General features: G+C 37.1%; 1 protein-coding gene across 2 annotated transcripts in view; it reads right to left on the bottom strand.

Moving 5' to 3' along the window:
* Window positions 1–24,185, bottom strand: part of Blm (BLM RecQ like helicase) — a 103,544-nt gene that overhangs the window by 62,686 nt on the left and 16,673 nt on the right. The window contains exon 2 of one of the 2 annotated variants that reach the window (XM_027955107.2): window positions 134–235. In XM_027955107.2, the coding sequence (XP_027810908.2) occupies window positions 134–231 (98 nt within the window). In that variant the 5' untranslated portion in view covers window positions 232–235. Of the gene's footprint in view, window positions 1–129; window positions 236–24,185 lie in introns of those variants that run through there. The other variant, XM_071608604.1, reaches the window with a different exon arrangement.

The raw sequence follows: 24,185 nt of genomic DNA, 5'->3' as shown, positions 1-24,185 counted from the left end.
GAAATTATATCCCATTTGATTCAAATGTATGAATTGTCAAGATCATTGTACTGTCATGTGTAACCAATTTAAAAAAAAAAAAAAAGACACGATGAATTAGTGCCTATGACAGAAAAATAACCAACATACTTACGAAGACTTGGGTTTTGAAAGACTTAATTTACTATTAAGTTTTCTAGCTGAGTGACGCTCTAGTTGCTCCTGTAGATTATTTAGAGGGACAGCAGCCATGATCCTAAATGGTGAGGGGGAAAAAATGTCAGTGAAGTTAGGAATTTTACATTAATCATGATATTTATCAAGAGGAATGCCTTGATTCAAAAAGGCATTGTTCCACCTATACCCAGAGTAATGACTTTTTTTTTTTTTTTTTGGTCAACAATGTTTTGATATTTACATTTGGTGACATTTGAAATATATAATCTTTAATGAACTTGAAAAAGAAAATGACCTATTTTCCCCTCTTTTCCTCCATACACACTAAAATAAGCACACTAGATATTAAAACACCACCACCAATGAGTTTACCAGCAAGATACTATGCTTTATAATCATCTGGTTTCAACCTGAAAAAATACTCCTACAAGCACATTTCCATTCTTGTGTAACAAACTGTAGTGGTACTGAGCTATTATTTCCCAAGATAATGTACAGCTCAAGGCACCTTAAAATTACTCGAGCTAGCTGGGTGTTCTGGTGCATACCTGTATCCCTCTGAGGCAGGAGGATCATAAGGTCGAGGCCAACCTCAGCAATTTAGCAAGGCCCTAAGCAACTCAGTGAGACCCTGTCTCAAAATAAAAAAATTAAAAAGGCTAGAGATGTGGCTCTGTGGTAAAGCACCCAGGGTTTAAACCCCAGATGAAAGAAAGAGAGGAGGGAAGGAAGGGTTGTAATCTATGCATAGGAAGACATTTTAATTTTAACTGATAGTTATAACCCTTTTTTCCCACTCTTATTTTTCTCTTCTTTCTTTCCCTCCCTCACTTCCTTCCTTCCCCAGGGCCTAGGCAAGTACTCTAAAATTGAGTTAAACCCTCGCCCTTCCCACTCTATCTTTACCAGAGATCTACTTTTATTTTTATGCCATGTATCTTAGGATAAAGGATTAAACAATACTAGATGACATTAATGGGAATATGAAGTTTTACAAAAATTGCATTTTACTCATTAATTATTAAAATAAAAATAACCAATGTTTACGAAGAAATGATAAATGTTCAAGGTGATGGACATGCTAATTATAATTACCGTTTGATCATTGTACACTGTATATATTTATCCAAATATAACTGTACCCTATAAATGTATACATTAGTATCAACTTCCAAAAATAAATAACAATGTTTATTAACTGTTTTAATTTCCATGGTAGTGAGAAGAAAAATTTAGAAACTGAATACTCACTTGAGAAATCTCACATATTGAGTTGGATGAGGATGACTATGGTATAGATTTCCTCCTAACTTCTCCAGAGGAAAGAATTATTTCTTCTACTGTTTCTTCAAGATGTTTTAGGTAATATAGCTAATTATTTAATAATCACTGAATAATTCAGCTTGGTATGTGAATTATATCTCAATGAAGTTATTACTAAAAATTTTAAAAAGTATACAGGAGAGTATTATGAATCCCTACATACCTATCACCCAGATGCATCAATTATCAAATACATTCAATATTGTTTTTCTAGGGGGTGGGGGTTACCGGGGATTGAACTCAGAGACACTGGACCACTGAGTCACATATCCAGTCCTATTTTGTATTTTATTTAGATACAGGGTGTCACTGAGTTGCTTATTAGTTCCTCGCTTTTGCTGAGGCTGGCTTTGAACTCATGATCCTCTTGCCTCAGCCTGCCAAGATGCTGGGATTACAGGCATGTGCCACCGAACCCTACATGCATACCCCAAGGTCCTCACTCCACCATTCTAGAAGCCCACCTATGAAAAGGGTGACATTTGTTGGCCATTTGTATATCCTCTTTTGAAAAATGTATGTTTAGGTGATTTGCCCATTTTAAAATGGGAATATTTGTCCTTCTTTGCTGTTGAGCTCCTTATATATCCTGAAAATTAACCCCTTGTTAGACACATAGTTTGCAAATATTTTCTCCCATTCTGTATGTTGTATTTTCACTCTGTTGATTATTTCCTTTGTTGCACAGAAACTTTTTAGTTTGATGTAATCTCACTGGTCAAATTTTGCTTTTGTTGACTGTGCTTTTGGGGGTCATATCCAAAAAAATCTTTGCCCACACCAATGTTCTGAAATGTTTTCCCTATATTTTCTTCTAATAGTTTCAAAGTTTCAGGTCTTAAATATAAGTCTTTGATCCAATTTGAGTTAATTTTCATACACGATAAGGAATAGGGATTTAATTTCTTTCTTCTGTAAGTGGCTATTCAGTTTCCCCAGTACCATTTATGTTTTTTCCAGCACCATTTATTGCAGAGACTTTTTTTCCAATATACATGCTTGCTACCTTTGTCAAAAATCAGTTGGCTGATTTTTGTAAGTGTGTGAATTTCTAGGTTCTTTTTTTTTAATATTTATTTTTTATTTGTAGTTGCTGTGGGTATTTAAGGTCTTTCGTGATTCCATATGAATTTTGTGACTCCCCCTCTTTTTTCTAGCTCTGTGAAGAATGCCCTTGGTATTTTACTAGGTATTACACTGAATCTGTTCATCACTTTGAACAGTATGGACATTTTAACAATATTAAGTATTCCATTCCATGAACATGGGATGTTTTTCCAGATTTTGGTGTTCTCAAAATTTCTTTCTAAAGTGTTCTGTAATTTTCATTATAGAGATCATTAACGTCCTTGATAAAATTTACTCCTGTGCATATGTGTGAGCACTTATGAATGGGACTGCTTTCTTTATTTCTTTATCAGCAATTTTGTTATTGGTATATATTTTAAAAACTACTATTTAAATCCTGTGACTTTAGTGAATTCATTCATGAGGTCTAACACTTTTTTGTATACCCCCGTGTCCCAAGAGGTAGTGACTTGCCATGTTTCCAGGCTGGACTTTAATTCCTAGGCTCAAGTAACCCTCCCAACTGAAACTTCTGAGTAACTGTGATTATAGGTGCACAAAACTGTGCCCAACTCCCCTCCCCATCTTAAAAACACTGGTCTTTTATTGAAGCATGCTCTCTCTAGAGTCCTGTCCAATGTGAAAGTCTTTCCCAGACTACAGCCCTCTCAGAATTTCAACATCAGCCAAACACTGCTGACAAACAGGCAGAGATACAAATAAATACATTCAGCCTCAAGGCACTAAGCAGAACAAAATGGTCCATGGCATCATTACTTACTGTTTTCTACATTCCTTCTATATCTTAATTATTTTCAGATCAAAGTCAGCCATGGTTTTATAATAGTAGAGGTTTTCTACATTATATCATAGCATGATTTTATATGTATATTTACTCATCCCAGTAATATAACAGTTTATTAATTATCTCATTACTATACCTTAATCCTAGGAGTACCTTTCCCAAGTTTTATAATGCACTACTTTTTGGCCATTACTCCAGTCAAAGTCCTAATCAAAGTCATGGTAGTGAAAAATAGCATTTCCCTACTGAAACCTTCAGTGAGAATGCTTTCATGAAGTTGTTGAGTATGTTGTATCTTCACTCTGTTGATTATTTCCTTTGTTGTACAGAAACTTTTTAGTTTGATGTAATCTCACTGGTCAAATTTTGCAATAGGGTATGTACAGGTTACATATTCTATGAAAATATAAATAAAATTATTTGAAACACAAAAGCTTTTCACCTCAAACATAAAAATCAATGATAAAATTAAAGGAGAAAAATTAACTGAAAACAAATCTGAATTAAACTCAACACAAGAATCATAAGTACAACTTGGAAAATGATTAAAATTTTCCTTTACATATAGAAAAGAAGTTATGCTGGGCTGGGGTTGTGGCTCAGTGGTACAGCGCTTGCCTGGCATGCATGAGGCACTGGGTTCGATTCTCAGCACCACATACAAATAAATAAAATAAAGGTCCATCAACAACTTAAAATTTAAAAAAAAAAAAAGAAAAGAAAAGAAGTTATGCCATTGTAATAGAATATAAATAAGCAAAAAGCTGATTAAATAATACAAACCCTGTAATGAGTAAAACAAACCAAGCTAAAAAAATATATCCATACATTAAAAAAATAAATCAGTAAAAGATGGGATGAAAGAAAGATCATCCAGAGCTTGAATTTAAATACATACACACACACACACACACACACACACACACACACAGCAAAAACACTCCTTGGAGTAGTAAAAGAAACCAATGGCAAAGAATAAATGATTAAAAGAGTTCTATCTGAAAAATGTCTTGAATTAATAAAAAGAACTTAGGCCAGAAGTTGAGAGGACCTACATTTAACAACTACATTAAGATAATAAGAGATAGTCTTATGACATTGAACTAAAAGGAAAAAAATTAAATCCTACAAGAAGTTATAAACAGGAAAAAAATCAGAATAAAAGTAACAAACAGAATTACTTCTACTTCTGAGCAATACAGAGAACATTTATAGGATTGTTATGGTTTGGATCTGGAATGTCCTCCCAATCAAAAGTTCATGTTTTGAAAGCATGATCCCTGATGCAACAAGGTTCAGAGGTTGGGTTTTTAGGCAATCATTAGGGCTCTGGCCTTATCAGTGAACCAATTCAAATCACTGGATTAATCCACTAGTATGCCTTGGACAACCCCTGTCCCAAGCCCTTTCCTCCCCTTGCCCCCCTCTCTCTTGCTTTCTCTCCCTCCCTTCCTTCCCTCACTCCCTTCTCTGCTTTCTGGCTGCCACAAGCTGAGCAGCTTTTCTCGGTCACACCGGTCACACCTTTCTGCCATGAAGTTCAACTTAGTGGGCTGACCAACCACAGACTAAACCTCTTGAACTGTGAACCAAAATAAATTTTTTCTCATTTAAGTTGTTCTTGTCAGGCATTTTGGTCACAGTGACACACAGAAGTCTAACACAAAGATAATCAGAAAGTGCAGTGTGGTGGCACACCCCTGCAATCCCAGTAAGGAGGCTGAGGCAGAAAGATCACAAGTTTGAGGCCAGCCTCAGCAATTTATCAAGATCCATCTCAAAATAAAAAAGTGCTGGGGATGTAACTCAGAAGTAAAGCACCCCTGGGTTCAATCCCTATATCAAAAAACAAAACCAAAACAACAACAAAAGACTACCAGGAAAAAAGGCCCAGGCAACTTTCAAGAGAAATATCTTTATGGAATTTAAAGGCGATAAAAAAGACTTTAGTCATTAGTTATATAGTAGGTTTCAAATGTTATCTTTAAAACTGGCTATTAAGAATTCTTCAGGGCTGGGGTTGTGGCTCAGCGGTAGAGCACTTGCCTAGCACGTGCGAGGCCCTGGGTACGATCCTCAGCACTACCTAAAAATAAAAATAAAATAAAGGTATTATGTCCAACTACAGCTAAAAAAATAAATATTGTTCAAATAGTAACAGTGCCCTAAAATTTTAAAAAGTCATATGATCTGAATTAACTGGATCTATTAAACACATTGTAATAATATTAATGGAAAAAAGAACTATTGCTAGGAAGTACATAATTATAACAAAAAAAGTAAGATATAAAACAACCTTTAAAAAATAGTGGTGGTAGGGGCTGGGGATGTGGCTCAAGTGGTAGCGCGCTCGCCTGGCATGCGTGCGGCCTGGATTCGATCCTCAGCACCACAGACAAACAAAGATTTGTGTCCGCCAAAAACTAAAAAATAAATATTAAAAAAAAAATGTTCTCTCTCTCTCTCCAAAAAGATAAATAAAATAAAAAATAGTGGTGGGCCAGGTGCAGGGGTGCATGCCTGTAATCCCAGCAACCCAGGAGACTGAGACAGGAGGATTGCGAGTTCAAAGCCAGCCTCAGCAACAGCAGGTACTAAGCAACTCAGTGAGACCCTGTCTCTAAATAAGATATAAAATAGTGCTGGAGATGTGGCTTAATGGTTGAGTACTCCTAAATTTAATCCCCTGCAACAACAACAACAAAAATACAGGTGGGCCAGGCATGGTGGCACATGCCTGTAATCCCAACAGCTGGAAGGCTGTCGCAGGAGGATTGCAAGTTCAAAGCCAGACTCACCAACTCAGCAAGACCTTGTCTCAAAACAAACAAACAACCCCCCTCCCCCCCAAAAAGGGCTGGGGATATGGCTCAGTAGTTAAGTGTCCCCTGTGTTCAATTCCCTGAAACAATAAACAAACAAACTTGAATGAATGAAGACTATGTATGACATACTGTTGTCAAAATTTATCTCATTATTTCCCACAAGAAAAGAAAATGTATTAATTATTGGATATCATATGGTCTCCAAGCCCATTTTCCAAGGATCTTTCAGAGGGTTTTTTTTCCACATAGGTTTTAATTCATATTCTTTTTTCTCCCTATTTCCCCGCACCCAGCCCCCAGTGCTGGGGATTGAATCTGAAGTGCTCTAACCACTGAGCTACACCCCCAGCCCTTTTTATTTATTATATTGAGACAGGTTCTCACAAAGTTGCTCAGGTTGGCCTTGCAACTTGTGGTCTTCCTGCCTTGGCCTTTTCCTCTCCTGGCAAAGGAGAGGAAAGCAATGAATAAATTATATAAGTTACAGATCTTAGAGCACAGAATAACAATTCAAAATTTGAGAGAAATGTGGGCTGGTGTTGTGGCTAAGCCCACATTGTGATCCTAAGCACCACATAAAAATAAATAGATAAAATAAAGGTATTGTGTCCATCTACAACTAAAAATATATTTTAAAAAATTTTGAGAGAAATGGCAGAAAAGATGAAGAAGATAAAGATAATAAAATGGCAAATAGTAAAATAAAATATAAAGGATGAAAGTAACATATAAAGAAATGAAATATAAGAAAAACAGAACCATAAATACCATAGTATATTAATGATTTTAAAATCTAAATTAAATAGATTTTTTAAATCAATATTGACAAAAACAAAATGAACTGTCAAAACAGAAGAATTTAAAAATAGTTTTTAAAAAAGTACCAAAATTCATTCTATAAAATAAACATGATCTTGACCTTAAAGCTTCATTAAAACAAAATAAAAAACATGAATTCTTGTTTGCCAACCTCAAAGAAACCTGCAACTCTGCCTGGCAAAACTATGTTTCTCTGATCCACTTATTTTCTCTCTTTCTATAACCACTTTCTCAAAATTTCCTATTCCTCACTCTTAGCAGATGACTTCCCTTCTATGACACAGAGAAAGCAGAAACCAACACATGGAACTCCTTCATCTTCCAGCTGCCAAACATGCAAGACCACCTGATGCGGACCCGGCCTACCCTCTTTGACCACCTCAAGCTCTCTACCGAAACTTTAGGACCCATACAGATCTCCCATCTTTTCAAAAAATGTAATCTATTACTTACATTTAATACTCTTACTCTGTATAATTAGTCCTCTTTCTCAACTAGTTTTCCTTTTAGATTGTATATATATGAGAGACTCTTTAGGGGAAATAAGAAAACACAATACCTACAAGACTCCTTACGTCTCCTACACTTACTGATCTCTCTTTACTTGCACAGCTGAACTTCTTGAGAGGCTTCATTCTCCATTTCTCTAAGCCCAATGACTCTTCTATTATAAATCTGGCTTTAACCTGATCACATTCTAACACCCTGAATAGGGTCAATATGATTTCCATTTTAATTAATTCAACACACTCTTTCAATTCCTATCTGTCCTAACCTCCTGGCACACAAAGCAGCTGACTACATCACCCTTCTTGAAACACATGCCTTCTTTCAGATGCTCTTCACAGTTCATTTCTACTCCTCCTTCCTTGTCAATTTAGGTAGTAGCGTAATGGTGGTTATGAGCATAAGCTCTGAGGCAGAATATGTGGGTTTGTATTCTGGATCTATCACTCATTAGCTAAGTGTCCTTGAACATATCATTATTCCTCATCTCTAAAATGCCTACCCACCTTATATAACTATTATACAAATTAAATCAATATTTATGAAGTGCTAAGAATGGTGTTTGGAAGATAGTAAGCAATATTAAGAGTCTGATAAAGAAAAGTTCCCCTATAATACACTTACAATAACGGTTTTCAATTGTACTAGCTATTGTAATTGCATTTTGACATTTATTGAATGAGAATTAAAAAACAATGTTAAAAAATATATAAAATATATCAAGGTTTTTATAACTGTGGTCAATTATGGCTTATCCAAGAGATGAAAAGCTGATACATTAAGTGAAATCACTAATAATGTATCAATTCAATAGTTTAATGAACAAAAATCAATACAATCAGATCGACTGATCTAAAAATATAATGTCCCTGCAGTAAAAGGCACTTAAGTGTGTAGCTCAATAGTTTCACTTACATATACAACTGAATAAATAACAGTTAAATCAAAGCAAAGAATGTTCTAGCACCAAAGCAGGCTTCCAGGTGCTCTTTCCTAGTTAGAGTTGCTTTACTCTTCTTAAAATTCTTGCACATATATGGAATCATACAGTATCTATTACCAATGCATTTTTGAAAGGATATCAGATAAAAATCAAACCATTTTAAGCAAACACATCAAAACACAGAATTAGAAGTATTTAAAATCAAGAACCAATATAATATCTTATATTTTATAATGGGAGTGAATTCATTAAAATCAGGGCAAGACTGGGAACAAGACTATTCTCTCATTTTCACTATCAAATTGAGCATTCTTGCCAATGCAAAAATGTTCAAAAAAGAAAATACTAGGAAAGACAAGATTATCATTACATGTGGACAACTTGATTATATACCAACAAAATCCAAAGAAAATCAGTCATAACAATGGCTAATTAAAACTTCAGGAAAGTGAAATAAAAGATAAATATAAATTCTCAAAAGCTAAATGCATTCTCATGAAGTAATAATAACTAACTAGAAAATGCAATTTTTTAAAGGCATTCAACTAGCAATAGCAAAGAAAAATATTAAACAAGTAGTAATTAACTTAACAAAAGACATTCATAACCGAAAGAAAGTGACCAAATATTACTGAGAGAAATAAAGATGTGAACCGAGAAATATTTCGTTCTTAAATGAAAGGTCTTCATCGTGTACAGCTACAAGACTAGGATCTTAATTAGAATAAGATATACTCCATGTTTGTATAAATATGTCAAAATATACTCCACTATCATGTATGTCTAAAAAGAACAATATTACAAAAAGAAAAAGAAAGAAAGGTCTAAATATCATAAAGATAACATTTCTTCATGAATTAATTTCTGGAACAACAAAATTCCAATTAAAATGCCATAAGAATAATTCATAAAACTCAACAAAAATGGTTTGACTTTTATCTGATATCCTTTCCTTTGACAAAAACAAGAGACAAAAATTCTAAACACTGGAATGGGAACCTATATATATATATATATATATACATATATATATATATATATATATATACATACATATATATATATATATATATACATACATATATATATATATATATATATACATACATATATATATATATACACACACACATATTTTTTTTTAAAAAAAAAGAATGTTATATATCTTTAAAAAAAGAAAAACAAAAACCTAGTCCCCAAAATATAATGTATAATGAAAGAAGAAAATAGGAAAAGGAATCAGTATTTAACGAATGTCTTTAGGATAGTAAGTAAGCAATATACCCTAGATCAGAAATGTGCAAACTATGACTCACAGATCAAATAAGAACTGCTACCTATTTTTGTAGTTTTGCATTTGTTCACATACTGCCAATGGTTGCTTCTGCATAACAAGTGAGTAGTTACAATAGAGACTATCTGGTACACAAAGCCTAAAATATTTACAATCTGATCCTTTATAGAAAAGGCTTTTTGACCATTGCCTTAGACTATTGCTAGAAAAAAAAAAAAAGAAATTCCTAAATACATGAAATCTTTGACAATTTAAATAAAAAATGCTCAGGACAAAATCTCAATGAAATTGAGAACCCAGGAAGGTAAGGTAAGCTAGAAGTTGCTTCTGTTCTGAGGATATCTGTCTAATCCTGAGAACCTGAACATCAGTTTTGATAGCCTTGGTGGAAAAGGATGGACAGAAATCGAAGTTAGAGCCTTCCTATTGTGAGAAGTCTTCCTATATAAACCAGCATGCCAAAGAACTATGTCTTTGGGGCCAAAATCAAATTCCACTTCCATTCCCAAGAATTTAGAAGAAAAAGTAAAGTTACTGTCAGGTGCAGTGGCATACACCTATAATCCCAGCTATCTAGGAGGCTGAGATAGGAGGATTAAGTTCCACGCCAGCCTGGGAGGGAATGAGGGAGGGAGGGAGGGAGGGAGGAAGGAAGGAAGGAAGGGAGGGAGGGAGGGAGGAAGGAAAACAAAATAAAAAAGTTATTTGTTCCTGAAGGACTAACTACAGAAGATGCTGAAATCATAAACTCCTGAAACTTTTCAAACCAATTTTCATCACCTGCACAATTAAAAAAAGAAAGCAAGCAATGAATTTAGATTAAAATGAGTTTAACCTCAAGGTACTTGGCAAGTACAAAACTGTCTCTGGAGGAATATACCTTTATCCTATGCCTTAATTAATTATCACAAAAAAATTTTCAAGGACAGTGCATAGCCAAGCATGCATGGAAACAAGGTACCAGGAATGAGAAAGAACTAGTAAACATAGATAAATACTTTGAGGTGTAAGAATATAAAGCAACTCTATATATTATGAGAGAAATAAAAGGCAAAGGCCAGATGCAGTAGTGCATGCCTGTAATCCCAGCAACTCTGGAGGCTAAGGCAGGAGGACTGGAAGTTAAGGCCAGCCTCAGGAACCTAGTGTCAAAAAAAGACCCTGTGTCAAAAAAAGGGTGGGGTAGTGAGTAGGGGTGTACCTAAATGGTCAAGGGTCCCTGAGTTCAATCCTCCGTACTGTGAGAAAGAGAGAGCAGGGTGGGGAAGAGGAAGAAAGGAAGGAAAGCCAAGCTAGGAAGAATATGCAAGATAGAAAAATAGGAAAAATTGGGGCTGGGGATGTGGCTCAAGCAGTAACGCGCTCACCTGGCATGCGCAGGGCGCTGGTTCGATCCTCAGCACCACATGAAATAAAATAAAGATGTTGTGTCCAGGGATAGGAAGGACAGCAGAATAAAATAGACACTACTATTGCTGTATGTATATACGTGACTGTACGACCAATGTGATTCAGCAACCTATATACTCAGAAAAAGGAGTAATTATACCCCATTTGATTTCAAATGTATGATATATCAAGATCATTGTGCTGTCATGTGTAACTAATTAAAACAAATTTTAAAAAATGTATTAAAAAAAGATGTTGTGTCCACCAAAAACTAAAAAATAAAAATATTTAAAAATTCAAAAAATTACCTTGCCAAAAGAATTTCTAAGCTAAAAAACAACCAAAATTAACAGAGTAACCAGATTACACAAAGCTAAAAAGACAGTAAGCTAGCAGAAAAGTCACATGAAAGCATTCAGGATCCTCTTTTTGTTAGTTTTGTATTGCTGTGACCAATACTCAACTAGAACAATTTAGATCTGGACACGGTGATGCACTCCTGTAATCCCAACAGCAAAGTCTGAGGCAGGAGAATTGCAAGTTCAAAGCCAGCCTTAGCAACTTAGCAAGATCCTGTCTCAAAATAAAAAACAAAAAAAGGGAAGGGGATGTGGCTCAGGGGTTGAGTGCCCTTGCGTTCAATTCCTGGTGTCAAAAAAAAAAAAAAAAAAAAAATGAGAGGAGGAAAAGTTTATTTTGGCTTTCAGGGGTTAAGTCCATGTCCAGCCAACTCCATAGCTCTGGGCCCAAGATGAGGCAGAACATCATGGCAGAAGGGTGCGGTGGAGGGAAGTTGTTCAGTTCATGACAGCCAGGAAGCAAAAACAGTGAGTGAACATTCCCCTCACCAGGGACAAAAACCCCAAAGGCATGCCCCCAATGACCTACTTCCTCTAGCCACATACTATCTGCCTACAGTTCCCACCCAGTTAATCTATTCAAGTGGATTAATCCATTTATTTACAGCTCTCATAATCTACTAATTTCACCTCTGAACATTCTTCTTACATTGTATCATAAATGAGCTTTTGCAGGACACCTTGCATCCAAACCACAACACTCTTCCTGGATTTCTCACATTTCTACATTGTAGTCCAAGACTTCTGAGCAAAGGACATGTTTAGTGGCAAATGACCTTGAAAACTGAAGATAACAGTGATCACTCCAGAGAGATCTGGGGCCATGCATTCCCAAAGACATCCTGAGTAGTAACGACAAAGCCCTCTCATGTCTCCCAGGTGATATTTCCTTACATTTCAGAGAGGAAATATCAAAGTACCTTCCCCTTCAGAATCAGGAGAGATCTGTCTCCATTCCAGAGTAATGTGTAGTCTCTCTGAAGGGGAGGGCATGCCGATGGACCAGCAACTCTATAGAAGTTCAGAGTCTCTCCTGTTCTGCACTGAACCGGATCTGCACTATTCTTCGGTCTTCATCACAAAACCTTGTAGGAACTGGGACAAGGGAAAGTGATGTGTGATACTGCTGGTGCATTTTTATCTATATCTGACCAGGAGTCTTGTGTCTTGTCAGTGTGTGTGTGTATGTGTGTGTAAAAAATTGTAGCAGGCTAAATTGCTATCTTACAAGTAGAATACAATTCAGAACTTTTATAGTCTCTGATTTAATTGAGACATATGCAGAGACACAAAGACAACAGAAAATATGAGAAGAGACTTGGTAGAGTAAGAAAGTCTAACATAAATCTAGCAAAAGTTCCACAGAAAAAACAGGGCAGAATTAATATTGGATAATATGTTTGGGACTTTTCCAGAACTAATTAAATATATAAGTCCTCAGATTCAAGAAAGCCCAGAAATTCCAAGCAGGAGACATAAATTTCATGTGTGACATTTGGGCAAAATATTGATTTCTCACCTGGGGTAATAGTTCAGTAGTAGAGCATGTTCTTAGCATGTGTAAGGCCCTGTGTTGAATCCCCAGCATGCTCCTCAAATTTACTTTAAAAATTAAGGTAGGCTTGGTGGTGCATATCTGTAATCCCAGTGACTGACTCGAGACTAGGGCAGAAGGATCAAAAGTTCAAGACCAGCTTTAGCAACTTAGCAAGGCCCTAAGCAACTTAGTGAGGTCTCGCCTCAAAATAAAAAGGCTGGGGATGTGACTCAGGGGTTAAGCCCCTGGGTTCAATTCTTGGGACAAAAGTAAACAAATAAATAAAAATAAGGATATTGCCAGGCGTGGTAGCATACACCTGTAATCCCAGCAGCGGAAGGCGAGGCAAGAGGATCACAAGTTCAAAGCCAGCCTCAACAACTTAGTGAGGACCTAAGAAACTTAGTAAAACCTTGTCTCAAAAAAAAAAAAAGTCTGGGGATATGGATCAGTAGTTGAGGGGCCCTGGGTTCAATCCTTGGTACAAGAGAAAAAAGAAGAGCCAGGTATAGGATTCATACCTGTAATCCTAGCTGCCGGGGAGGCTGAGGCAGGAAGATTGAAAGTTCAAAGGCAGCCTCAGCAATTTTGCTAGGCCCTAAGCAACCCAGTGAGATCCTGTCTCTAAATAAAATATAAAAATAGAGATGGGGATGTGGCTCAGTTCCAGCCCTGGGTTCAATCCCTAGTAGTCCCCTCAAAAAATACTGAATTGTACACTTTTTCTTCATGGTGCTGAGTGTCAAACCCAGGGTCTCATTCATGCTAGGCAAATGCTCTACCACTGAGTTACATCCCCAGCCCTGCTAAATGGTACTTGATTAAACCCAGGAGTGCTTTACCACTGAGCAACATTCCCCAGCCCTTTTATTTTTATTATTAGTGACAGGGTCTCACTAAGTTACTTAGGGTCTTCCTAAGTTGTTGAGGCTGGCCTTGAACTTGTGATCCTCCTATCTTAGCCTCCTGAGTCACTGGGATTACAGGCATGCACCAGTGTAACTGGCTGAACTGTATACTTTTAAAAGGTGAATAAACAATCTCAATGAAGCTTTTGTTTTTTAAAAAAACTAACTACAGGGGCTGGGTTGTGGCTCAGCGGTAGAGTACTCGCCTAGCTCGTGCGTGCGTGCGAGGCCCTGGGTTGGATCCTCAGCACCATATAAAAATAAATAAAGGTATTGTGTCCAACTACAACTTAAAAAAAAAAAAACTAAAAAACTAACTACAACAAAATCAACAGATAGTGTTAGTGAAGATGTGGAGAAATCAAAACTCTCTTACACTTTGCTGGTGTGAATGTAAAATGGTTCAGCCATTTTACATATAGGATTTTACATATAGGATTACCATATGACAGAGCAATTTCACTCCTAAGTATATACCCAAAAGAATGGAAAACAAGCTGGGCATGGTTGTGCATACCTGTAAGCCCAGTGGCTCAGGAGGCTGAAGCAGGAGGATTGCAAGTTCAAAGCCAGCCTCAGCAAAAGCAAGGTACTAAGCAACTCAGTGAGATCCTGTCTCTAAAATACAAAATAGGGCTGGGGATGTGGCTCAGTGGTCGAGTGCCTCTAAGTTCAATCCCTGGTACCCGGCACCCCGCCAAAAAAAAAGGGGGGGGGGGACAAGCTGTAACAGTTAATCTTTTTTTTTTTAAGAGAGAGAGAGTTTTTAATATTTATTTTTTAGTTTTTTCGGCGGACACAACATCTTTGTATGTGGTGCTGAGGATTGAACCCGGGCCGCAGGCATGCCAGGCAAGCTTGCTACTGCTTGAGCCACATCCCCAGCCCTGTAACAGTTAATCTTGATTGTCAACTTGATTAGATTGAGAAATATACTTAGAAAATTAATAAAACACCATGTTGGGTGTTTTCAAGGGTGCTTCCAGAGATGACTAGCATGTGAGACAGCAAATGGAAGAAGAAAGACACACCCTGAATGTGAGCAGCTCTGTCCAATAAGCTGGGGACCTGGATGGAACAAAAATGAAAGGAGGAAGTTTGCCAGCAGTACAAACTCAATTCTTCTTGCATAGGTGCATCTTTCATGGCTGTCATTACCCATGAACATCAGACTTCAACTTCTTCAGCCCTTCAACATGGACTCAAACCAGAAACTTTCCAGGGAGTTTCTATGCTTTCAGTCTGGGACTGGGACTATATCATTCATCTCTCTGGTTTTGAGGCTTCCAGCTTCTTAGACTGAGCAACTACTGGTTTCTCCTGCTCTCCAGTGTTATAGGCACCATTGTAGGACTATCCAGCCTCTGATCATGTGACTCAATTTAATATATTCCCTTTTAATATATAATTGGTTCTATTTGTCTAAAGAACCCTGACTAATATAGATTTATTTTCTGTTCATGGTTTCGGAGGTTTAGTCCATTTGGGCCTCTTGTTATGGGCTTATGATTAAGCAGGACATTATGGCCAGAACGGTGTAGCAGCACAAAGCTGGTTACTTCATAGCAGCCAGGAAGCAAGGAGAGAGACAAGCTATAACCTTCCAGGGCACAAGCAGTGAGCTACTTCCTCCAACTAGGTCCCACCTCCTAGTTTCTACCACCTCAATAGTCCATTTGATTATGAACCCATAAACATATCAATCCATCAATGAGATCAGAGTCCTCATGATTCAATCAGTTCCCTAATCCATACCTCTGAAGATTATTGCATTGTGGCTCAAGTCTTCAACACATGAGCCTTTGAGGGACATTCCAGATCTAAACCATAAGTATTCAAACAAATACACAAACGTTCCCAGGAACATTATGCATAATAACCCAAAAGTGAAAACAAGGCAAATAGCCCTCAACTGATGTGAATAAATTAAATGTGTATGTATACATAATGTGTCATTTGATCATATGAAGGAATATAGTACTAATAAATACAAAATGATAATTAACCTTGAAAACATTATGCTAAGTGAAAGAAGACAGTCTCAAAGAGCCATGTATTGATTCTGATTCCATTTATGTGGAATGAACAAGAATGGGAAAATCTGCAGAGACAGAAAAAAGAGTAAGATTGCCTAGGGTTCAGAAGGATGAGAGGATTTGGGGAAGAATGGCAAAGGGTGTGGGGTTCCTCTTTGGGCTAAAGACACTTAACTGTACACATAAAATGGGTGAATTTTATGATATGTGAAATACATCTCCATAAAGCTATTATTTTGGAAGTAACGAGAAATAAAGAAAAACATTTTGAGATTCTCATAAACATGTACCTTGGGTTGGGAAAACAGCTCAGTGGTAGAGCACTTGCCCAGCATGAATGAAGCCCTGGGTTCATTCCCAGTATTAAAACAACAGCTTGCCACTGAGAGACCAGGCCATTTTATATAAAGGATTTGGACATCCTTGGATTTTGGAATCTAAGGAGTATCCAACTACAATCCCCAATAGGTACCAAGGGAAAGCTGTATTTTGATGCTCAAAACATCCTATTTGGCCAGTGGAAATACAGTTCCTTCAAGATGCCCCCCACCTTTTGTACTAATTAGTTATACATGAAAGTAGAATGCATTTTGACACATCATACATAAATGAAGTATAACTTCTCATTCTTCTGGTTGCCCAAGTCCTTTTTTATTGTGGTAAAATACACATAACACATGATTTCTCATCATTATCATTTTTAAAGGTCCAAGTCTGAAGTGTTACATATATTCATATTCACCCCAGAAGTTTTTCATTCTTGACACTGAAACGATATCCATTAAACAAGTAGTTCTCGTTACCACCTCCTTTCAGCCCCTAGCAACTATCATTCTATTTTCAATTTCTGAGTTAGACTTTCTAGACACCTCTTATAAGTGGAATCATACAGTATTTATCTTGTTGTAACTGACTTATTTTACTTAGCACAGTATCTTCAAGGTTCATCCATATTGTAGCAAGTGTAAGAATTTCCCTCCTTTTAAGCCGGGCATGGTGGCTGACGCCTGTAATTCCAGTGGCTCAGGAGGCTGAGGCAGGAAGATCCCAAGTTCAAAGCCAGCCTCAGCAATTTAGCAAGGCTCTAAGCAACTAACTTAGTGAAACCCTGTCTCAAAATAAAAAATAAAACTCCAGGTAGGGGCTGGAGTTGTGGCTCAGTGGTAGAGTACTCACCTAGAATGTGTGAGGCACTGGGTTCAATCCTCAGCACTACATAAAAATAAATGAATAAAATAAAGGTACTGTGTCCATCCACAAAAAAGGTGGTGGGACTAGGATGTAGCTCAGTAGTGAAGCACCCCCAGGTCAATCCCTGGTACAAAATAAAAGAATTTCCCTCCTTTAAAGATCAGTAACATTCTATTGTATACTAATATTACATCTTATTTATCTTTTCATCTATCAAAGGATGTCTGGGTTGCTTCTACCTTTGGCTACTGTGAATAATAATGCTATAAACGTGGGTATAGTGTTTGGGTTTTTTTGTTTTTTTTTTTTTTTGAGATCTGGCTTTCAGTTCTTTTCAATTCTTTCAATAGCAAACAAGGCTTCCAACTTTTCCACATACTTAGGATTGAACTCAGGAACTTGTGCATGCATGCTAGTATATACCACTGAGCCACATCCCTGGTGAAATAAGGTCTCAATGTTGGCTGGCTTTGAACTTCCAATGCTCCTGCCTCAGGCTTGCACATACTGGGATTATAAGTGTGCACTATTGCACCTGACTTTGTTTTTAATGGTTGTGAGGTTGTATCTCCTGATTGATTTGCAATTCACTAATGATCAGTAAAAATGGGCATCTTTTTATATGCTTATTGATCATAGCATATATTCTCTAAAAAAATGACTGTTTAAGACCTTTACCCACTTTTTAAGGCAATTATTTTTTTTATTTGTTGAGCTATAGTTGTTTATATATTCTATATATTAGTCCCTTATCATATATGATTAGTTGGAAGAATCTGAGGAGGATTAGGTTAAATCTTCTTTATTATTTTTTGGGGGGGTGAGGGTGGGTAGGAGGATTACAGGGGAGCTTAACCACTGAGCCACATCTCCAGCCGTTTTGTAAAAAATATATTTTGAGACAGGGTCCCACTTAGTTGCTTATGGCCTTGCTAAATTGCTGAGGCTGGCTTTGAACTTGTGATAATCCTCTTGCCTCAGCCTCCTGAATTGCTGCAATTACAGGCATGGGCCACCATACCTGGCTTAAGCCTCCTTTAAATGTTGTTAAAAATCAGTGAAATCATTTGGTTCTGAGCTTTTCTTCATTGGGAGGCTCCTGATTTCTGATTCAATCTCCTTAAGTCACGGGTCTATTCAGATTTTTTCTTCATGATTCAGACTTGGTGGTTATGTTTCTAGAACTTATCCATTTTATCTTCTTTATCAAATGTTTTGGATATGTGGTATCTATTGTCTGTGCTATAAAAGATACTTGAGCCTAGGTCTTTTGTAAAGTTTTGTACTGGGTATTTAACCCAGGGGTGACACTGAGTCACATCCCCAGCACTTTTTTAATGTTTTATTTTGAGACAGGGTTCCACTAAATTGCTTAAGGATCTTGCTAAATTGCTGAGGCTGGCCTCAAATTAGTGATCCTCTTGCCTCAGCCTCCTAAGTCATGGAGATTACAGGCATAAGCCAAACCAGCCCACCTAAAGGAAAGTTTACACAGTTCTAGAAGCTGGAACATACAAAAACACAGAGCCAATATCTGCTAGGTTTCAGATGAGGCCCTCTTGGTGAAAGGGCAAGGGCGCATGTGCAGAGGAGAGAAAATGGAGCAGAAGTCCTATGAGAGAGGCATGAGAGCTCTGTCCCTAAGACCCAAACACCTCCTACTAGGCCCCATCTGTCAACACTGCCATGCTGAGGAATAAGGGTCTTTAGTGGACACCCTCAAATCATACTAGTTGGTATACAAATGCTCATAGTGTTCTCTTATAAACATTTTTTTATTTTTTGGGGGTCCTAGGGATTGAACCCAGGGGTGCTTAATCACTGAGCCACATCCCCAGCACTTTTTTATATTTTATTTGGAGAAAGGGTCTTACTGGGTTGCTTAGGGCTTCACTAAATTGTAGAGGCTTGGTTGAACTCACGATCCTCCTGCCTCAGCCCCCCGAGCCACTGGGATTACAGATGTGCGCCAATGCGCCCAGCTTATAAACATTTTTATGTATTAAAAAATATTATAGATCCAAGATGGTGGGCTAAGGGAGGCTGCATTCTGTGTCATTCTGAGACCTGGGATTCAAGTAGTGGGAATACTGTTACTCTGTGATTAGATGACCCCTGACAGCTGCTCCCAGGGGTCCCCAGGCCTCAGCATCAGCACAGGACTATCAGTCACTTGTCCACGCAGGTCCTCCAGGTGCCCAAGTAGGACCACTGGCATTAGCAACCATGCAGGATACACAGCTGCAACCTGGGCAAAGGAACTCCGGCTGCCACTCCCGTATGGACCACCATCTACGAGCATGGGGCTCCTCTAGTTGCTCCCTCTGGGGGCACTGCAAACACTGCCACAGTCCCCTATACATGGTAGCCTGCACCTGGGGGCACTGCACTGAGTCCGGTGACAGCCACCAGCCACAATACTGCATGCCACAGAGCTGTATCTCTGAACACGTTGCTCAACAACACGGCCTGGCCCTATCCTACGTGACACCCCAACGCTGAAAGCAGTCACCTCCATCTTGGGACACCTTCATCACCATCTTTAGTTGGGGCAACTCCCTTCTCTCCCTGGCAGCCGGTAACTCTGCACAGTGCCTCCGGCTACGTGTCCAGTCATTAGCTCACAAAACCAGGTCACAAAACTGGGTCCTAAACTGCCCAATATAAAATAACTTTCCGTGAGAGATGCACATCCCCCAGAATGCAGCCCACAAGACCTCTGGAGAGAAAGGTTCTTGATTGGGAAATAGAAAGGGAGGGGTGAGTGAAGTATAGTTTAGAGACTAAATTAGAGACCAGGAATTTCAAGGTCTATAAGAAGATAAGACCAGGCGCCCATATCACACGAGTGGGCCTCAAAGTAGATCCTTGTAAAGTACATTGCCCTTTGGTGATGGGCAAGTACTATACCCCACCTCCAGGAGCCATACCCCCAAGACCAACCCTTCCATCCTAATAACCTTCAGCATCCTGAGAGTGGAGATACCAGAAAACAGACAACCTCATCTATTGGATGAGAAGGGAACCTGGAAAGATACTCATCGCCAACAAAAACAATCCTTGTATCTTCCTTGAGATTTTTCTTTTCCCCTCTCACTCTCTTCTCCCACCCTCACATCCCCAACATTTGTGAAATCAAGTACTTTTCATGAATTAGGCTACTGAGGACGGAGATGTTGGAATAGTATATTACAGTGGTGTTGTATATTTTTTTAATCTCCTATTTTTACATTCTTTACTTTTCTTAATATTTATGTTTGTTTGTTTGTTTTTAACTCTGCGTCTGCACACTTACTTATCTCCCCAAAATTACTTTCTCTTCTCCTGCTACTAACCAACTTCTTTAGATTCTCTTCATGCTTTCTAAGATCTAATAACTATATCCTCAACTCCTACCCCTTCAATATCTCATCCTACAACTCACCCCCCATTCTTTGTCCACCATCAGAAACTGTAGACTCTTTTGGAACGCTAGTTTATATTGTAGGTAATAATTGAACTTACCATTTCTGTATTTATTTATTTATTTTTAAATTTTTTTAGTTGTAGTTGGACACAATATCTTAATTTTATTTATTTTTATGTAGTGCTGAGGATCGAACCCAGTGCCTCGCACATGCTCAGCGAGCACTCTACCACTGAGCCACAACCCCAGCCCCCCATTTCTGCATATTGTGACAAAACTATAAACATCTAAATAGCAGCTGTTTGGTTTAAGGTTGTATACTGTTTGAATTAGAATCTGTTCACATTGTTCTCTTCCTTAAAGGAGAGGCATTGGAAATCTGCAGGGACATTGTAAGCCTATAGGGTAAAAACTGTAAAGCTTCAGATCTGCAGTGATAGTAGGGAAGATACACAAAAAACATAAGAAGGGAAGAAAGTGCCCCCAACAAACTAAGATATTACATTACTAGAATCCATGGCCAGCACAATAGAAGAAATGACAGAGAAGGAGTTCAGGATGTACATAATTAAAATGTTCTGTGAATTAAAGGATGATATAAGAGAGAAAATACAAGTAGCAAGAGATCATTTTGATAAAGTGCTACATAAGCAAATACAGGAAGCAAAAGATTACTTCAATAAAGAAATAGAGGTTCTGAAAAAAAAAAACAAACAAACAGAAATCCTTGAAATGAAAGAGACAATAAACAAAATTAAAAGCTCAATAGAAAGCATCACAAACAGATGATATCATTTGGAAGACAGGACATCAGACAATGAAGACAAAATATATATTCTTGAAAATAACATTGACCACACAGTGAAGATGGTATGAAACTATGAGCAGAACATTCAAGAATTATGGGATAACAGGGCTGGGGTTGTGGCTCAGCGGTAGAGCACTCACCTGGCATGCGCGAGGCCCTGGGTTCGATCCTCAACACCACATAAACATAAATAAATAAACAAAATAAAGGTAGTGTGTCTAACAACAACAACAAAAAACACACTAATTATGGGTTAACAAAAAGATCAATTAAGAATTACTGGAATAAAGGAAGGCACAGAGTTCCAAACCAAAGGAATGAACAATCTATTCAATTAAATAATATCAGAAAATTTTCCAAACATAAAGAATAAATTGGAAAATCAAATACAAGAGGCTTACAGGACACCAAATGTACAAAATCACAACGATGCACACCAAGGCACACTATAATGAAAATGTCTAACATACAAAATAAGGAGAGAATTTTAAAAACCACAAGATAAAGGAATCAGATTAACATATAGGGGGAAACCAATTAGAATATCTGCAGATTTTTCAACCCAGACCCTGAAAGCTAGAAGATCCTAGAACAATATATATCAAGCTCTGAAAGAAAATGGATGCCAACCGAGAATCTTATATCCAGGATAATTAACCTTTAGATTTGATGACAAAAATGAAAACCTTCCATAGTAAACAAAAGTTAGAAGAATTTACAACTAGAAAGCCTGCACTACAGACAGAACACCCTCGGCAAAATATTCCATGAGGAGGAAATGAAAAACAACAATGAAAATCAGCAAAGGGAGGTATTACACTAAAGGAAAAACTAATCAAAGGAGAAAGTAAGTCAAATTAAATATGAAATATAAACAAAAAATGACAATACAAACCACGTCTCAATAATAACTCTGAATGTTTAATGGCCTAAACTCACCAATCAAATTAAATTTAATTTAATTAAGCAAATTAAAAAAAAAAAAAGACCCAACAATATGCTGTCTTCAAGATACTCATCTCATAGGAAAAGACACCCACAGACTGAAGGTGAAAGGATGGGAAAAAACATACCACTCACATGGACTGCGGAAATAAGCAGGGGTTTAAATCCTCTTATCAAATAAAGATCAAGCCAAAGTTAATCAAAAGGGATAAAGAAGGGAACCACACATCAACAATTATAAATACATATGCCCCAAACAATGGAACATCCAAATTCATCAAACTCTTCTCAAGTTCAAGAGTCAAATAGACCACAACATAAAAATTCTGGGTAACTTTAACACACCTCTTTCACACTGAATAGATCTTCCATATAAAAGCTAAACAAAGAAACTACAGAACTCAATAATACAATAGAAAACTTAGACTTAACAGACATATATAGAATATTTCATCCATCAATGAGTGAATACACTTTCTTCTAAGTAGCAACAAATACTCTTTCTTCTAAGGTCAACAAATAAATGACCTAACATTACATCTTAAAGCCCTAGAAAAAGAAGAAACAAATCAACACCAAAAGCAGTAAATAATTAAAGCAGGAGACAGGAAATAATTAAAATCAGAGCTGAAGTCAATTAAACTGAAACAAATGAAAAAACTGACAAAACAAAAAGTTCGTTCTTTGAAAAAAATTGATAAACCCTTAGCCATGCTATTGGAAAAAAGGAGAAAACTCAAATTACTAACATCTGTGATGAAAAAGGAAATATCATGATGGACACTACAGAAATACAGAAGATAATTAGAAATTATTTTGAAAATTTGTACACCAATAAAATAGAAAATATCAAAAGCATTGACAAATTTCTAGAGTCAGATGATTTGCCCAAACTGAATCAGGATGATATACACAATTTAAACAATCAATTTCAAGCAACGAAATAGAAGATACCATCAGAAGCCTACCAACCAAGGACCAGGTGGACACACAGCTGAGTTCTACAAGACCTTCAAAGAACTAATACCAATACTCCTCAAATTATTTCATAAAATAGAAAAAGAGGGAACACTTCCAAACTCATTCTATGAGGCCAATATCATCCTGATTCCAAAACCAGACAAAAATACCTCAAAGAAAGAAAACTTCAGACCAATACCTCTAATGAAAATAGATGCAAAAATTCTCAATAAAATCTGGCAAAGGGCTGGGATGTGGCTCAAGCGGTAGCGCACTCGCCTGGCATGCGTGCAGCCCGGGTTCGATCCTCAGCACCACATACAAACAATGATGTTTTGTCCACCGAAAACTAAAAAATAAATATTAAAATTCTCTCCCTCTCCCTCTCTCTTTAAAAAAAAAAAAAATTCTGACAAATCAAATACAAAAACATATCAAAAAGATAATGCACCATGATCAAGTGGGGTTCATCCCAGGGATGCAAGGTTGGTTCAACATAAGGAAATCAAGAAATGTAGACTTAAAGAATCATATGACCATTTCAATAGATGCAGAAAAAGCATTTGACAAAACATAGCACCCCTTCATGTCCAAAACACTAGAAAAACTAGGGATAACAGAAACATATCTCAACATTATAAAAGTTATCTATGGTAAGCCCAGGCCAACATCATTCTAAATGGAGAAAAATTGAAAGCATTCCCTCTAAAAACAGAGATGCCCTCTTTCACCATTACTATTTAACACAGTTCTTGAATCTCTAGCCAAAGCAATTAGATGAAAGAAATTAAAGACATATGAATAGGAAAAGAAGAACTCAAATTATCACTATTTGCTGACGATATAATTCTATACCTAGAAGATCCAAAAAAATTACACAAGAAAACTTCTAGAACTAATAAATGA

The sequence above is a fragment of the Marmota flaviventris genome, chromosome 2 (assembly GCF_047511675.1).
Source record: "Marmota flaviventris isolate mMarFla1 chromosome 2, mMarFla1.hap1, whole genome shotgun sequence".
NCBI classification, from domain to species: Eukaryota; Metazoa; Chordata; class Mammalia; order Rodentia; family Sciuridae; genus Marmota; species Marmota flaviventris.
The sequence above is the reverse complement of the archived record's forward strand: the minus strand, read 5'-3'. Positions and strand labels throughout refer to the sequence as shown.